Source organism: Giraffa tippelskirchi, chromosome 5, assembly GCF_054371585.1.
Source record: "Giraffa tippelskirchi isolate mGirTip1 chromosome 5, T2T-mGirTip1v1.2.pri, whole genome shotgun sequence".
NCBI classification, from domain to species: Eukaryota; Metazoa; Chordata; class Mammalia; order Artiodactyla; family Giraffidae; genus Giraffa; species Giraffa tippelskirchi.
In genome coordinates this window covers 75,556,191-75,571,817 of record NC_137279.1, presented here as the reverse complement: position 1 = coordinate 75,571,817, position 15,627 = coordinate 75,556,191, and the positions used below count along the sequence as shown (strand labels likewise).

Sequence of the window (15,627 nt, the reverse complement as noted above, 5' to 3'; positions counted from 1 at the left end):
AGAAGTATTGTAAGGATTCAATGACAATATATCCAAAGTGCTTATAACAGAGCCAGACATACAGTAAGTGCAATATTTGTGATGATGAATAAGAGCAAGAGAAAAAGAAATGGGTCAGAGGACAAACTGGTTTTGAGTTGGCCAGTTGAAGGCAGGTTGAAACCAAGCCTCTTTCAATCTTTGGTTCGTCTGGATCTGCTCTGATTCAGTCTTCTCATAGGACAGAAGAGGGATTTGGGAATGAAACTTTAGATAAAGGAGTGATGGGGAGACAGGGTGTTTGGAGCAGGGAGGACAGAGTCCCTCATGCAGAGCTTGTCCTGACTCAGTTTTGGACAGAGGCTCTCTGAACTGTCCGCTGTTTTTTCCTGTGTTTTCAATCAGAATAAAGGGAGGGAGGCATTATGAAGATGGATAGAAGACTGCTCTCTCTGAGCATCTCCCTGGCTTCCTCCCTCCCTCCTGTCCTGAATGGATGGCTTTGTGCTCCATCCTTGTCCCTCCCTTGCCCCTTCACAGTGCGGATGTGTGGGGAAGGCAGCCTGGCCACAGGCCGGAGGGTTGGTCTGTGAGCCCCTCTGCGCCCCACACCGCACCAGGTTGTGCTCACGCTACTTCCTGAGCACATCTCGTGACCCTGCTCTTCCAGTCTCTCCGCCACCTCCCTAGCACGAGCCACCATCAGCTTTTCCTTGGGTTACAATAATCATCCATACCTGGCCTCCCTGGTCTTTCTAAAAATGATCCTTTCATTCATATGCCCTCCCCACCCCAACTCCCAGGTTCAGGCTGTGGGTTCTTACCTTTAGTACACACAGTTCCTGCTGCTTAGAAACCTCTTAGCTCCTTCCTCTTCTGCCTGGTAAATGTCACGCCACCTTCAAGCCTCAGCTCAAATCCCAGGATGGACTGGGTACTCCTTCTCTCAGCTTATCCCCTTCTGTCACAACATGGTAAAATTAATTAATTAAATAGAATTACTTTTCAAGAGAAAGAAAAAGAAATGGTGACTTGAGAAGCAGTCGTCAGGGATAAGGAGGAGATACCTCTGAGTAAGTTGTCAGCCTTATATTTTACAAACCTAACAGCCTAGAAACCTGGTCATTTGTGTTTACAGATACAGTGCTTGAAAAAAAAATGTAGACAATGTGGTCGGCATTCTCAGCTATTCCTATGATGTTATTAGTCCTAAAAAAAGCACACATTTTTATATTTTAACATCTCTAAGATTGGAAAGTGTCCTAAAATTGATGGTATGCATTATTGATTGGTGTATATCTTGCAGTTGGTGGTGTTTTTTTCTTTCTTGGGGATGAGTGGAGGTTTAAAAAATAAAACAGGTGAACGTGCCTCCCGGTTTGGGTAATATCTGAAGGATTGTGTTTCTTCCCTCTGGCCTCGTCGCCAGTCAGATCTTTTGTGGCATGAATAGGAAATAGAAAGGTGTGGTCACAGAGCATGAACATGGTGGGCAGACAGGTCTGAATTGAAATCCCACTCCCCTTCACTGCTTTTGCAACCCAGATCTTGTTAAATCCTCTGCTTTCTTATCTCTAAAATGGGAATAATCCCTGCCTCAGGGTTGACAGTATTAAATCAAATACTGTGGAACTCCTGGCCCTGACCTGGCCCTCGGTAGGTGTTCAATCACCAGAACTATGATGATTTTTATTACTGTTATCATTACTGCTAACCTCCCCTGTACCCCTGCTTCCTTATAGCCATGGAGCCCATCACCCAAGACAAACGTGTCTCCCAGGGCCATAATGGAGACCTGTATTTCTCTAATGTGATGCTGCAGGACATGCAGACAGACTACAGCTGCAATGCCCGCTTCCACTTCACCCACACCATCCAGCAGAAGAACCCATTCAACCTCAAAGTCCTGACCAGTAAGTGTGTGGACCCCTGCCCGGGGCTGGGGGCCAGGGGCGGGGAACAGCAGCCCACTGAGCCCAAACAGCCCTGGGCACCTGGATCTGGGAAATGCCTTGTCCCCACGGCTGACCTAGAAATCCTTCCAGCTCACTGTGCCTGAGTGACTCTAGCTGCGCTTTAGCCATATCTCTTGATTCTGGAGCCTTGAGTTAAATTCGGTCCTGCTCCAAATCAGTGCTTCTCAAACTTTGGTGGAGTCAGAATCACCTGGCAAGCTTGGCACCCTCACCTACACCCAGTCACTCACCTGCCCGACAGTCCTGGGCCTCTCTGGTCTGCATTAGTTCTCCAGGTGTCCTGGGGACACACCAGAATTTGAGAAGCATTGCTGTAAGTGGTCATTCAGCATCTCTCTCATGCAGTCAGCTTGATTATTTCTCGTCATTTTTTGGTTATCTTTATTTCTAAAATAAAGCAATAGCATGGAATATCTAAACTAGTGATACAGCAAAATAAATTGTGTTTGATTCTATAATATTAATAAGTATATGCTGGACCATATGGAATTGCTGTGATTGCAAGTTGCAGGTTTATCTTTTAGTTTTATTTGTTTTCATTTTTGTTCCCTGATTGTTTGGCTGGTACCAGAATGAATCAGCATTTCCTGCCTCATTTTAGCATTGATGACCCTTCACCAGGAGAGAGAGAAGCTCTCAGTCTAGAGCGTCACTTTTTGCCAGGGACCAGCCAGCCTAGAGCTTTGGCTACAAAGTCCTCAGCCTGCTCAGGACATTGGAAGTGGCTGTGTTGGTTTATACTGTGGTTTTGTCACTGACCTTCAGTATAAAAGCCCCCAAAGATGTTCATCTGTCTCAGGCAGTTGCAAATGTTGCTTTCAGTACCGTGGACAGAGGCAGTTGTGGAGGCAGTCAGGCAGAGGGCCCCATGTGGGGCTGGCCGTTTCCACAGGTAAAGAAAAGGGGCTGAGCCCCTCTTCCCAGAGCAGACCGTGGGTGACTGATGCTGCCTCCTGGGTGGGCGTGGGAGGCAGAGGAAAGGCAGGGCTGAGCTCGCCCCTCACTCACGTGGGCCCTTCTCACCCCACTGGCCCCTGCGTGATGGGAACTGTGGCTGTGGGTCAGCCTGGCCCCACCCTCCAGCCGTCCACAGGTGGAGATGGGCTCCGGAAGCAGCTTCCCTCCTGTGTGCCTTCTCCTGTTGTGGGTTTTTCTTTCTTCCTTTCTCTTCATGTTCCTCTCTTTTTTTTCCCTCCTTCTCTGTTTCGCCTCCCCCTTTCCTCTTTTCCCTGCTCGTCTCTCTCTGAACCCCATTTCCTCCTTGCCTAATCTCCCCTCTGATCTCTGCGGCTCCCCATGCCCTGCTCAGAGCTGCCCCTACTCTGATAGCCAGCAGGACAGCCAGCAACCAGGGACAAGCCTTGCTTGTTCCTAGCAGGGTTGCCCAGCTTCAGTCCACTTGCTGCCTTTTCCCTGGTGTTTTTTATTCTGGATCCAGGCCCAGAGAGGACCTCTGAGAAGAAAGTTGGGTTGTCTGAGGTGTCGCCTTAGTGCAGAGGGGACTGCCTTCCAGCTGGCTGAGCTGAGGAGGACAGTCTGGTCTGCCCAGGGGCCTCTGGAGCCAGGACAGGGCAGACAGCCTTGGGCAGTGTGGGGCAGGATCAAGGCAGCACCTCCCTGGACCTCCTTCAGTGCATCACCAGGATCCTTCCCTCCTGAGCCAGGCTCGAAGTCTGCCTGCTGTGTGGGGACTGTTGAGTCAGGTGGCCACTGCAGTCCTGGGCAGAGGCTCTCACTGGCTACGTGGGGTAGAGGCAGAGAGACAGAGGTGGTGAAGAGCCTTCCTTTGTAGAATTAAGCAGTTGAAGATTTCAACAATATTTAGAAGTTGGACTTGCCAGAAATATCCTTTTCCCTACCAGAGTTAGGTAAGGGATATTTGTTTCTGCTTTGTTTCTGGGTTCCCTTCTCCACCAAAACTCTCTCCTCCGATTGCTGAGAAACGTGCTGGGCATGGGGAACAGAACCCTGTCGGCTTCCTGGAGTTCTCCCAGGGGCAGCTTTGGCTGGGAGCAAGTTCTGGGCATCCGTGCCAGCTCAGAATTGGGCTCAGTTGCTTAAAATAACTCAGCTGTGCTCTCTCTACTTTCCTGCCTGGAAGGGACACAAGCGTTTTCTTGTACCTTCAGAACCAGGTCTGGGAGTGGGAGACAAACCGACGAGTTGGGACAGCTTCAAAGACTCTTCTCACCAGGGCTTTCTTTCACAGTCTGCCTGCTGAGGAAGAAATAAATCTCATCACAGCCGAGTTTTTATTACTTGCATTAAAGGAAGGAGAGAAAGGATCTGATACAGAACACTGGGCAATATAAAATTATTTTAAAATCTTGCCTTGGGATGTAGTCAAAGACAGTGAAGTGGGAGTAACAAAGAGATGCCTGTCCCATTTTGGTACCAGGTGCCTCCCGGGGACAGGAGGCAGCTGTGGTGAAGGAGGAGGGCTGTCCTTGAGTCAGGCCGGAGAGCTAACCCTGCTCCCTCTGATGTCTCTTGTTGAAGTGACCTTCTTGGAGGAGTCAGGAAGCCTCCCTGAATTTATCAGATGTGCTTCAGAGTCCACAAAGCGTGAGGTCAGTTCTGAGCATGGGCCCTTCTGTCACACCTGGTGGCACAGGAGAGTGGGGCTTCCGCATCCTCCGAAGCTCAGCCACTGCTCCTCCCACCCCTTGCTGCCCTGTCTCTTCAAGCCAGTGAGGGTCAGTTTCCACCTGTACCTCCAGACGAACCCAAGCCAACTTCCCACACATAGGCAAGGTCTTTTACAACCAACACACCCCTTTTTAAAGTATGGTTCTGAATAACGAAACTCCTTCTAGTGGACATTAAGCAACTCTGGGATGCAGAGCAATGCCGGTGCTCCTGTTGCCTCCCTGCCGTGAGTTATAACAAGATTTGATACGTCTTCCAATATGAAAATGTCCTGGCAGCCTCTCCTCCCTCAGGCTGCTGGGCTGGGTCCAGGCTTCTCAGGGCGTCTGCTTGGCTGCCAGTTGGCTCTCCCATCCCTTCCCTCTTTTGGTGCTGTCAAAACTTGGACCAGTAGCTGGAAGGGGACAGTGGTAGGAGAGTGAAAAGCTCCTTAATGATTATATGCCCCATTCTAAAAGGTCTTCTTCACTCAGGATTAAATGCCCAAAGGTTTTCATTACCTAACATCAGAGCCCACTAGTCTTGTTCCATAAGGAATGGTTTCATCCTAATCTAGTCTAGAGAGCTTTGGACCTCTATCTTGTTAGCAGGCCTTTCCCTATTCTAAGTGTAGAGCTCACAGCTCACTCACTCTCTTCTGTCCCAGGCTCCCTTTCTGATCCTAAAAGCCAAAGCTCAGCCTAGCTGTCCCCCTCTCCCTGAACCACTGCTCGCCTCCTCAGAAGGAGGCGTTTCTGCCAACAGACTCAATCTGGAGACCAGGATAGTGCCCATCTGGGCCGGCTGGGGAGTTCTTGTTGCTGGTCAGCGCATGATTGCAGGCCACTACCAAGGGTCCTGCTGTCCCATTCTGTTGATGATCTGTCTCTATCTTCTCCCCTCATTTACCTCCCACCCCTTGCAAGTTAGCTTCTGCTCAGGTGGAGCTTTGCTCTTGCCCCGGGGCTCACTAACACTCTTTTCTCTTTAGCGACCCCAGGAGCTGGCCTGACCCAGAGTCCTGGGAACAGAGGATTTTGGTGGAAAAGAGTTGTTCAAATTGCTATAGGATACCACTAATTCATATCTCATTTGTTTGAAATTATAGTATGACCAAGCAATTAAAGGTCAAGCCTAATTTCTTAATTAAAAAAGAAACTTATTATTGCCTTCTTTTGCAGGGTTTAACCTTTTCTTCCCTTTGGGAGCTGTTTTGTGTTGCTTGTTCTTCACCAAGCGTATTTCCTTTCCAAATATGCTGTGTGTTTCCTTTGCCAAAGACCACTGGTGCTCCCTGGTTGTTTTGTGGCTTTGCATTTCTGTTGTTCTCTCCCGTTTATGCCTCCTTGACCTCTCCGTGGTCCCTGTTTGCTCACCCTCTTTTGTTTATTGCAGACCACCCCTATAATGACTCGTCCTTAAGAAACCACCCTGACATGTACAGTGGTGAGTCGCCGTGGTAACCTTGGGAGTAACCTTGCCTGTCCTAACCCCAGTTTGCCTAACTCGACTGATACCATGTCATTAACTCATGCTGGGTGCCAAGTCTTACATTGGCCAGGTCAGGGTACCAAGGTGACTCCTCCAGAGCTGGGAGGAAGGTGGCCAGTGTGGAAGGTGGAGGTGCTTATGTGATGGTGTGGTCGCCTCAGAGATGCCAGCCTCCAGTTGTGAATTCTGGACAAGTTTGACCTACCTGGTCAAACCAGGGTAGGACTTCAAAACAGCTTCTCAGAGGTTCAGTAGAAACTTAGGAATCAGTGATGGGTGGACAGAGAATATCTGAAAATAAGGGAGTTCCCACAGTCAGGAGGAAACAGGAAGTCTCATTTCTATCAGTGGCTTAAAGAGCACAGAAAACTTTGTAGTGTTTGTTTAGCCAGGTTTGAGTGTCTGGATGTGAATTGCCTGCATTGTGCTCTAGCCTTAGTCACTGGGGATACATTTCACAGGTCCTATATCTCTTTAAAATTCACCTGGGAAATAGGAAGAAGAGTCTTGCTCTGAGTTTTCTTTCAAGGTAAGTATAAATGAAGTTGGACCACCCATTGCGGTCTATCACCTGATTCTCTCCCCTCCTCTGGAAGTGCACTCAGATCCAATCCCCACCCCCTCCACCACACATTTGCAAGTCATGGAACAATTTCCATGAGGCATATTTCTAACTCATCACACAACTGGTTGCTCAAGCTGATTAGTAGAGTAATTGGCTGTTTCCACACCTGAGGTACCCCCCAAGCATGGCTCAAGGATGTCTCGTTTTCCTTGAGCAGCCAGAGGAATCATCATTTGCTGGCTCTGGAGACACAGCTGCTCCCAGCATCAGTTATGACTCAGAGCTAAGGCCGCAGGTCCCCAGGGGGTCACTGTGGGCTCAGAAAGATAGGAAGTGTCTGTGTGGTGATGTGCTAATGTAAACAATGATTGGTGTCTGGAGTGGGGGAAGGGAAGGGGGAGTGAGAGCCAGGGAGACAGGCAAAGGCTTTAACTTGGCATCAAGCAACCAGAGCCATGCTGAGATCCTGCCAAAGAGATTTACTGCCCGAGAATGCAGGGGACCTTTGTTGGATTCTGGGCACTGCTTTCAAAATAATGGGGCCAACCACCATTATGTCAAGAGCCTCAGAGTGCTGGTGTGAAATGTGCCTTTTTCTAAATTAGATTCTGAGTAATCTGTCATGGAAGTAGTCTTTAGGTTGAAGTCTATAGAAGCCAGTAAGTTTCATAGAGGCCATCTGGTCCAAGCTCCTTGCTTTATATAAGATAAATCATGGAGGGAGGCGTGAAGAGTTATTCTATTAATGATAAGTTTGAGTGATTCTAGCCATTTAATAAACTAGTGTGTGACCGGCGGTGGATAGTATTATGAGTAAACAGCAATTATAAGAATCATCCAAGGCTAGGAAGCCAACAAAGCTCACAGGAAGATTAGCTTCATCTCCTCAGTCCAAGGTAGATGGGGCTGACTAAGTATGACCTGGGATAGAAAGGGTATAAAGTCAAAGTGAGGCACATGCTGAGCAAAGGACAACTAGCTCAGATGCTTCTAGAAGAAAACAGAAGGTGAGAAGGAAGGAGGGAAGACACAGTCCTTCCCTGAGTTCCCGGAGAGAGAGACACAGTGTGGTGAATGATGCCCAGTGCCCCTCTGAGCTTAGCTCTGAAATATGCCCCTTTTGTAACAATAGGGCCAGCCCATAATCACACTTTTCCTAGAGTGGTTTGGTATCCTGTGAATGTATGCCAGGTGTCCCCTGACATGCTAAGTAGCAGGGGGAAGCTGGTCTGAGATGGTAGCTTGCCACTCAGAATTCATCCAGGCAAGGAGACAGGCAGAGCCTGCCCTCTGAAGCAGTCTGCCTGGAATTAAACTCAGGCTCCAAGACATGCCATCAAGTGACCTTGGGCAAGTCCTTTAGTCTGTTGGAACTTTAATCTCCTTATCTGCAGAATGGGTATATTACCTGCTCCAAAAGATTGTTGTGAAGATTAAATAGGATAATGTGCCTATGTCCCTAGTGTGATGTGAAACACATCCATGATTAATAGATGTTACCATTATTGGTGTTAAAGAGGATGGTTTAGTGTTGACTGTATCAAGCACGGCTGTTCTTTGCCTCTGAAATTAAGAGGGACGTGGAGGAATTGAAGAGAAGCTTAGGGGAGAGAGACAGGCACAATCACAGGAAGAAAGTACTACGGAGGGAGAATTGTAGGGCAGACTAGAAAAACGAAAGCTTTACAGATTCTCAGCTGTGCTGAGAGAAAGTGAGAACAGAGCCCCAGCTAGTGCATGAGGGGTTGGGGGCAGATTTATGGAAGAGATTTCTTGGCAGTAGAAGGTATTAAATGTTACTAGGCAAAGAGTTTTGCTCATCTTCTGGGGTTGCTTGGTCAGCCTTTTCTAGAGCCAGAGAGGTGGTGAGATGCCAGGAATCCAGCCCTGTGAGTTCTCAGTTCCGAGAACTGGAAGCAGCTAAGGTAGGATCCAGCCACCCCTAAAAGCTGTATGTGGCAAAGGTTTTCAGACACATCTGATTCATTGAACTCTCTTCTGCTAACATGCAGTACTTGACAGAGGCAAGCAACTCGGGTTTCCGTTAGTCTTGCCATGTCCTCTTGCAGGAGGCAAGTTTGTACTGAGGCAGTTTTCATTGTCTCTGTAAAGCCAAGGTGGTTGAGGCAGAGGTATCTCCTGATGTGCCCCTGCTGACCAGATTGCCTGGAAACCCATGAGCCCACTCTTGCACCACAGGCAAGAGCAGCAGAGGATGGGCTGCCTGTGACCTCGAGGTCAGATGAGCCCATGTGGGAAGTTGTGAGTCTTCAGAGACATAAGCGTTAGCAGCTGGATTCTGAGTTTGTTCAGATATCAGGTCTGACTCCAGCCTTGATGATTTATGAGAATAAGAGAAGCATCATCACGCTGAAGAGGCTGGATCCCCACCTCTGAGAAGGATCCTGTGAAACACTCTGTCATCTTCCAACACACACAGCTCATAGAGTAATCGCCTTTGTCTCTGGCACTCTATGTCTATGTCTCCCAGGAAAGAAATGAGCTACCCTCGCTTGGGAGCAGTGGCTCCCAAAGGTACCAGCTGGATTATCCTTCATAAAATTTCCTGTAAATCCCTTCCATGTAAGATGACATTTCTTTACAACCTCCCCTTTGAGTCCAGCCTTTTCATCCCTTAATGATCCCATGTGTCACCCTGACTCCTCTTTAAGCTTTCCATGGCCTTAACAATCCAGTTGAGGTGTCTTTGGAGCCTCTGAATTTCCAGCCCAGCTTCTGTTTTTCCAGTTTGGGAGAGAAGGATCTCCCCAACTTTATTGAATAGCCGTCGAGGAAAGAAGGACTCTCAGCTGAGATGGCAAGAACAATATTTGAGGAAAACATCGTGGAATAGTTTCACCAGAGAAGCTCATTAAAACAAAAATATCTTTCTCCTTTATCTCTTTTGCCTTTGAATTTTGGTATTCTTTGGTTTGAGTAAGAAAGATCTTCCCAAAACTGAGTGTCTGTAGTAGGAACAAGTAGGGTATCAACCTTTAAAGAGAGAGGCAGTATAGAATAGATGATGCAACTGGAGCTTTGGCACCAGTGGTCCAGAATCCAAGCATAACGTTCTTGTGACTTTGGCAAGTCTGTTGACTCTGCGGAGCCTCTGTTGGAAAATGAGAGGCTTACCCCCAGGTTTGCTGTGATTTTCGAACGTGACGAACTCATGTCCATTGAGTCAGTGATGGTGGTAGAGACAGAGCTGAGCCCGGTGCTTGGCCCACAGTGAACAGCCAAGGGGCAGCCCTGACTATAATCTCTGCCTTTAAGATACTCTTCCCTGTATTTTTGAAGTTTGACTTGGTTCCCAGTGGCTTTTCCTCCTTTGGGACGACTCTGTGGTTGCTGGCCTGCATCCTGTAAGTGAAGGATGCTGTAGCGTTTTTATAGGCCCAGCTGCAGTGTGTCCAGGCAGCCACAGGGGACCTCTGTGCTCTCTTCCCCCTTTCCCATCCTTAAGGCTGTGCTGGTCCTGTGTGCTTACAGGGCTGCATGCTAAGGTGTGAATTAAACGTCCACAGGGTCACAAAATGGTTTCCGCAGGTTTGGGTCCCATGTGGAAGGAATATGCTGACTGAACTTCCATGTAACCCCACGGTTCCCAGCTCTCAACAGATTCACCAAACTGGCACCAGAGCCTCCTGCCTTCAGATCTGCTTCTCCTCCTGGTGCCCCTGACCTTGTGTTGTCTGACCGTTTGGGCGATTCCAGGTTGATGGGTGGGAGGAAGCTGCTGCTTGGCATCAGGCTTCTTTGGTACTGAGAGCTGGATGCGATTAGAGTTACAGATGGTAACCAATTAACCACATAATGGAGTAACCCCTTCAGTAGCTGCTGTTGTATATGTGTGTGCTGGTGGGACAGATGAGGGCATCTACACAGAGAGATGACACGGAATAAACTGTTGCCTTCTTTTTTCTTCTTTTCTCCTCTTGAATTTATTCATTCCAGAAACATTTACCAAACACTTGCTACATGCCATGTATTGTGCCAGCAGACTAATTACCTCCACGTATGTTTCATCATTTCTTCCCCTTGATAAAAGGATAAAATACATGCCAGTTCTATGACACACCCTCCCCTGATGGCTGATGGAGAGAAGCTGGGTGCCCATAGGACAGGAGCCCCGCTGTGCCAGCCAGACCCTGGCTAGCCCGTAAGCCCAGCAGGGGCACTGAGACAGAGCTCCCCGCCACTCTGTCCTCATTCCATCAGAACCCAGTAACAGGACCTGCCCCACCCGGAAGCATGCCCGATCTCACTCCAGGCACCCAGTAATCAGACCTGCCCCACCCGGAAGCATGCCAGCTCTCATTCCAGGCACCCAGTTACAGGACCTGCCCTGCCCGGAAGCGTGCCCGCTCTCACTGCAGGCACCCAGTAACAGGACCTGCCCTGCCCGGAAGCATGCCTGCTGTCACTCCAAGCACCCAGTAACAGGACCTGGCCCCGCCTGGAACCATGCCTGCTCTTGCTCCAGCACCCAGTAACAGGACCTGCCCTGCCCGGAAGCATGCCCACTCTCACTCCAGGCACCTAGTAATCAGACCTGCCCCGCCTGGAAGCATGCCTGCTCTCGCTCCAGGCACCCAGTAACAGGACCTGCCCCCACCGGAAGCATGCCCGCTCTCACTCCAGGACCCAGTAATCAGACCTGCCCCGCCCGGAAGCATGCCCGCTCTCTCTCCAGGCACCCAGTAACAAGACCTGCCCTGCCCGGAAGCATGCCCGCTCTCGCTGCAGGCACCCAGTAATCAGACCTGGCCTCACCTGGAAGCATGCCCACTTTTACTCCAGGCACGTCTGAGGGCTTCCAGGCCCTGGCAGTCCTGCCTCCCTTCCAGCTGAGTCAGAGACCCATTAAACCTGTGGGCAGGCCCAGCTCGTATTTATATTTTTAACTCTTCTTGTTGACAGTCATACACCTTTTGAGCAAGAGTGACCCCTCCAGTTTGCCCTTGTTTGGGGTTCTTGGTTACAGAATCCTTGTTTTTCCTCATCCCATCCTATTCATTTCTGTAGAACTGTGCAGAGAGCTCTAAGGGAGAGGTGAGGCTCAGGTAAGGTGGGGTCCACTGCACTGGGGTGTCTCCAGACTTGCATGACCCCTTCCACAGGGAAAGAGCCACCCCGAGCGTGTCACCTGTGTGAGCCGCCTGTCCTTGGAAAACTGTGTGTGTGTCGCTGATGACAGGCCCCAGGGCTGCTCCAGCCTGGTTGAATGGTGGAACGGCTCCTCGTGTTGGCTGCGCTCGCCTCTCACCCCACCCTCAGTCTCTCACATCCAATTAACACCCTCCTCCCAGCTGTGCCAAAGTCACTAGAGAAGCAGCAGAATGGTTTTTAGCCCCACAGTGATTTCCTGTCATCTCTGTTCATTAATTCTCCCCCTGTCTTTGCTAAACCATTAATAATACTCCTTGCATCTCTGACTGTTCATCTGAGTCTTTGTGGCTTCATCCCAGCTCCTTGTCTCCGGGGTCCCAAAGAGCAGGTTGTCTGTCCTGTGGCCCCAAGCTGAGACACCCTTCCTGGGGCCAACGTGCTGGCCTCTGGATCCCAGCACGAGATGCGCAGGGAGCAGACTGTCCCTGCTCAGGCAACCCTTGCCCCTTCAGGGCCGGAGAGGTTTACTGAACTGGGGGGATGCTGGGCTCCTCTTGGCAGAGGCTTTCAGAGCTTAGAGCTGCTCACACACATGCCAGTGGGACCGAGGAGCCCCGCGCTTCCTAACACACCTCTCTTAATGATGCCCCGGCCCCTGGGGTAGTTTCAGCGGGGGGGGGGGGGGGGGGCAGGGGGCGGGGGGCTCTGGGGCTGGTGCCTCTGAGGCTAAGGGTGTAATCAGGAGGGCAAGACGACCTTTCTCTCTAGTCCAACAGCTCGGCCTAGCTGGGACAGCCCTCGGGGCAGTAAGCTCACAGAGCTTGTTCCATCCTGTTTCAGCCCGAGGAGTTGCAGAGAGAACACCCAGCTTCATGTATCCCCAGGGCACCGCGAGCAGTCAGATGGTGCTGCGTGGCATGGACCTCCTGCTGGAGTGCATCGCCTCCGGGGTGTACGTACAGTTTGCACCCCCACTTCTGGCTGCCCTGCAGGAGGATGGGTTGGGGGTTTGTGCATGCTCTGTTGTTGCAACATTTTGCAGGGGGTAGGGTGGGAGAGAGAAGCAGACAGCTCCTAATGAGGACGCTGCCAATCATAGTCATCCCATTCCGGCCGCCTTTCTTTCTCAGATAATGAGGAGAGGAGGTAGCTAGGCTTCCTGTATGTGTCAGACCCCCTTGTGATCTTAGCTGAGTCCCTTGTGCGCCCTGTGGCTGAGCATCCCCTCTGCACAGGAGGGATCAGCTCTTGAAGGACATGTGTCTTCCTGAGCCCAAGTACACTGTAAGGACAGCCGGGTGTCCTGGGCTCCACACAGGCGTGGCAGAGCCACATTTAGTGGTAAGTCCCTGTTTCTTGCTTGGTCTCTCTTAGCCCAACACCAGACATTGCATGGTACAAGAAAGGCGGGGACTTGCCATCCGACAAGGCCAAGTTTGAGAACTTTAACAAGGCCCTGCGCATCACCAGCGTGTCCGAGGAAGACTCTGGGGAGTATTTCTGCCTGGCCTCCAACAAGATGGGCAGTATCCGGCACACGATCTCGGTGAGAGTGAAGGGTACGTTGTGTGCATTTCTCATTACGACGGTCTTGCCAGCCCTCAACTGCATGGCCGCCCGTCCCTCTCGGGGTGGTAGCGTGAGTGGGGAAACACCAGCACACTGATTAGTGGCAATAGCAGCCTGCGGGAGTGGCGTCACCCCCGGATGTGTGTGTGCGTGTGTCAGGGCAGGGAGGAAGGGGAGTGTCACGGGTGGAGACCCCCACCATTTCTCCCCTCCCCTGAGCGCCTGGGGCACTCTCAGCAGGCACACTCTCCTCTGTGGCCCGTTTGGATGACCTGGAACCTGGCTTCCATTTCCCATTCCCGTTCACGGTGTGTTGTCTTAGCCCTGTGCTGTCTGTGTACTTGCACGTGGTTCTTTTTAAAAATGGGGAGGCATCATGGCCAGAATTATTCTTTAAAAAATCACTTCTCTCCTCTAAAAACACCTGAGCTGTTGTCAGCAATGGAGCACATGTCTTCGTGGGTCCCAGCCATGGGGCTGGGTGGTCCACCAGTCACTTCTCAGTCTGAATGGCAGGGCTGAGTGGATGATCGGGGTGATGAGGTTGAACACCACAGAGCAAGAACTGTCTTAGCACATGCTCATTGACCTGTGACCTTGGTTTCAGCACTGCACTCAGAAGAGGGGTGCTTAACTTTTATTGGGGTTTCAAGATCCTTGAACTCTGATCCGAAGGACCTCTTCTCAGAAAAATCCACATATTCACAAAATTTCCAAACAGTTGGGAGGGGTGGCCAGCTAAGAGCTTCTACTAACCAAAGCTCAACGGTAAAAGAATGAATGAACAGCACACCTTTCCTAAGCAGCAACATCTTGCAGCAACAGCAGTGGAAATCCAGAGGGGCCAGCCCTTGCTACTTTACCGCCCTCCCTGGCTTGAGCCCTTGGGTGCACATCAGGAGTGCCTGGGTAGCTCTCAAATCACTGGCCGCCTGGGCTTCCCCCGGAGATTCTGACTTAGTAGGTTGAAAATGGGCCCTAGCATTCGTGTTTTTTAAAAGCTCTTCAGGAGGCCCCAGTTTAAAACTCTTGTTCTGTGAACATGAAATAAACCAGTCCGCATCTGCAGTGCCAAGTCGACCAAAGCTCTGAACCACCATCCCATCAGGACGAGCCCTGGGCAGGTGGCGGGGGGGCATGGGGCTGGCACTTGGGGGCTCCTGCCTTCTGAGAGGGAGCCCACTAGGTTTCCTCTGCCTGCTTGTGTCATTTGACACCCCTGCCTGTGCCTGTCCTTGTCTTCCAGCTGCTCCCTACTGGCTGGATGAACCCAAGAACCTCATCCTGGCTCCTGGCGAGGATGGGAGACTAGTGTGTCGAGCCAATGGGAACCCCAAGCCCACGGTCCAGTGGATGGTGAATGGGGAACCTTTGCAATGTGAGTAACCGCTGCTGTCCTGCCTGTCTCAGCTCTCCCTCCTGGGAGCATCCAGCTCCCCACCCCTGTGGACCAGCTCTGTTCCATCAGAAGTGAGGGAGCAGCCCATCCCTTTGGACACTTCAAGAGGGAGGAAACCTGCCTCCTTTGTGTGTGAGAGAACAGGAGGCCTGTGCCCATGTTTAGGGGATTTCTGCTCCCTGGGGTTTTTTCATAGCTTTCTGCCCTTAATAACTGCAAAGCTCAATTCAAGAGCTGGGGACCTCAGCTGTGTCCCTGACATTATGGGCTCTGAGTCATGGGGCTCGGGAGGTAGAGGAGACCTTGGTAGCTCATCACCATTGCCCCCCACCATACCCCTCTCTCTGCTGAGGGTATAATAAGAGGCAGGGTTGTGCAACAACATGAGAGATACGGTCGGAAATGAGGGGAAGCCCCTCTGAGAGCAGAGCTGCTGAGTGCAGTTACTGAATGCATACTAGCGTCCAGGAAGATTTAGTCCCACCCAGATGCAGGGGTGTGTGGCTCCATGCTCCTTCCAGCCAGAGGTCTCAGTCAGCGTTTCACACCTGAATCCACTCCAGTTGCATTTACTTTTTTAAGAATAACTTTGTTTATTTTTGGCGGCACTGTGTCTTCATTGCTGCGGGCTTCTCACTGCAGTGGCCTCTCTCGTGGACCACAGGCTCTGGGTGCAGGCTCGGTAGTTGCAGCCCCCAGGCTCCAGAGCGCAGGCTTGGTGGTTCCAGCCCCCAGGCTCCAGTGTGCAGGCTCGGTGGTTGCAGCCCCCAGGCTCCAGGGTGCAGGCTCAGTAGTTTGGCACTCAGGCTTAGTTGCTCCATGGCACGTGGGACCTTCCCGGACCAGGGATCAAACCTGTGTCTTCTGCATTGGCAGGTGGATTCTTTACCACTCAAATATCATGGGAG

The 15,627-nt window shown here is 50.8% G+C and overlaps 1 protein-coding gene across 7 annotated transcripts in view; it reads left to right on the top strand.

Annotated features, from left to right (window-relative positions):
- The window catches only part of NFASC (neurofascin), a 200,267-nt gene that overhangs the window by 140,158 nt on the left and 44,482 nt on the right, over nt 1-15,627 (top strand). For 6 of the 7 annotated variants that reach the window (XR_014053852.1, XR_014053853.1, XR_014053851.1 and 3 more), the window contains 4 exons: nt 1,722-1,892; nt 12,592-12,703; nt 13,126-13,310; nt 14,567-14,698. Coding sequence is in view for 4 of the 7 variants with exons in the window: in XM_081490942.1 (XP_081347068.1) it covers nt 1,722-1,892; nt 12,592-12,703; nt 13,126-13,310; nt 14,567-14,698 (600 nt within the window). In the remaining 3 variants the exon portion in view is untranslated. Of the gene's footprint in view, nt 1-1,721; nt 1,893-5,978; nt 6,030-12,591; nt 12,704-13,125; nt 13,311-14,566; nt 14,699-15,627 lie in introns of all 7 variants that reach the window. The other variant, XM_081490941.1, reaches the window with a different exon arrangement.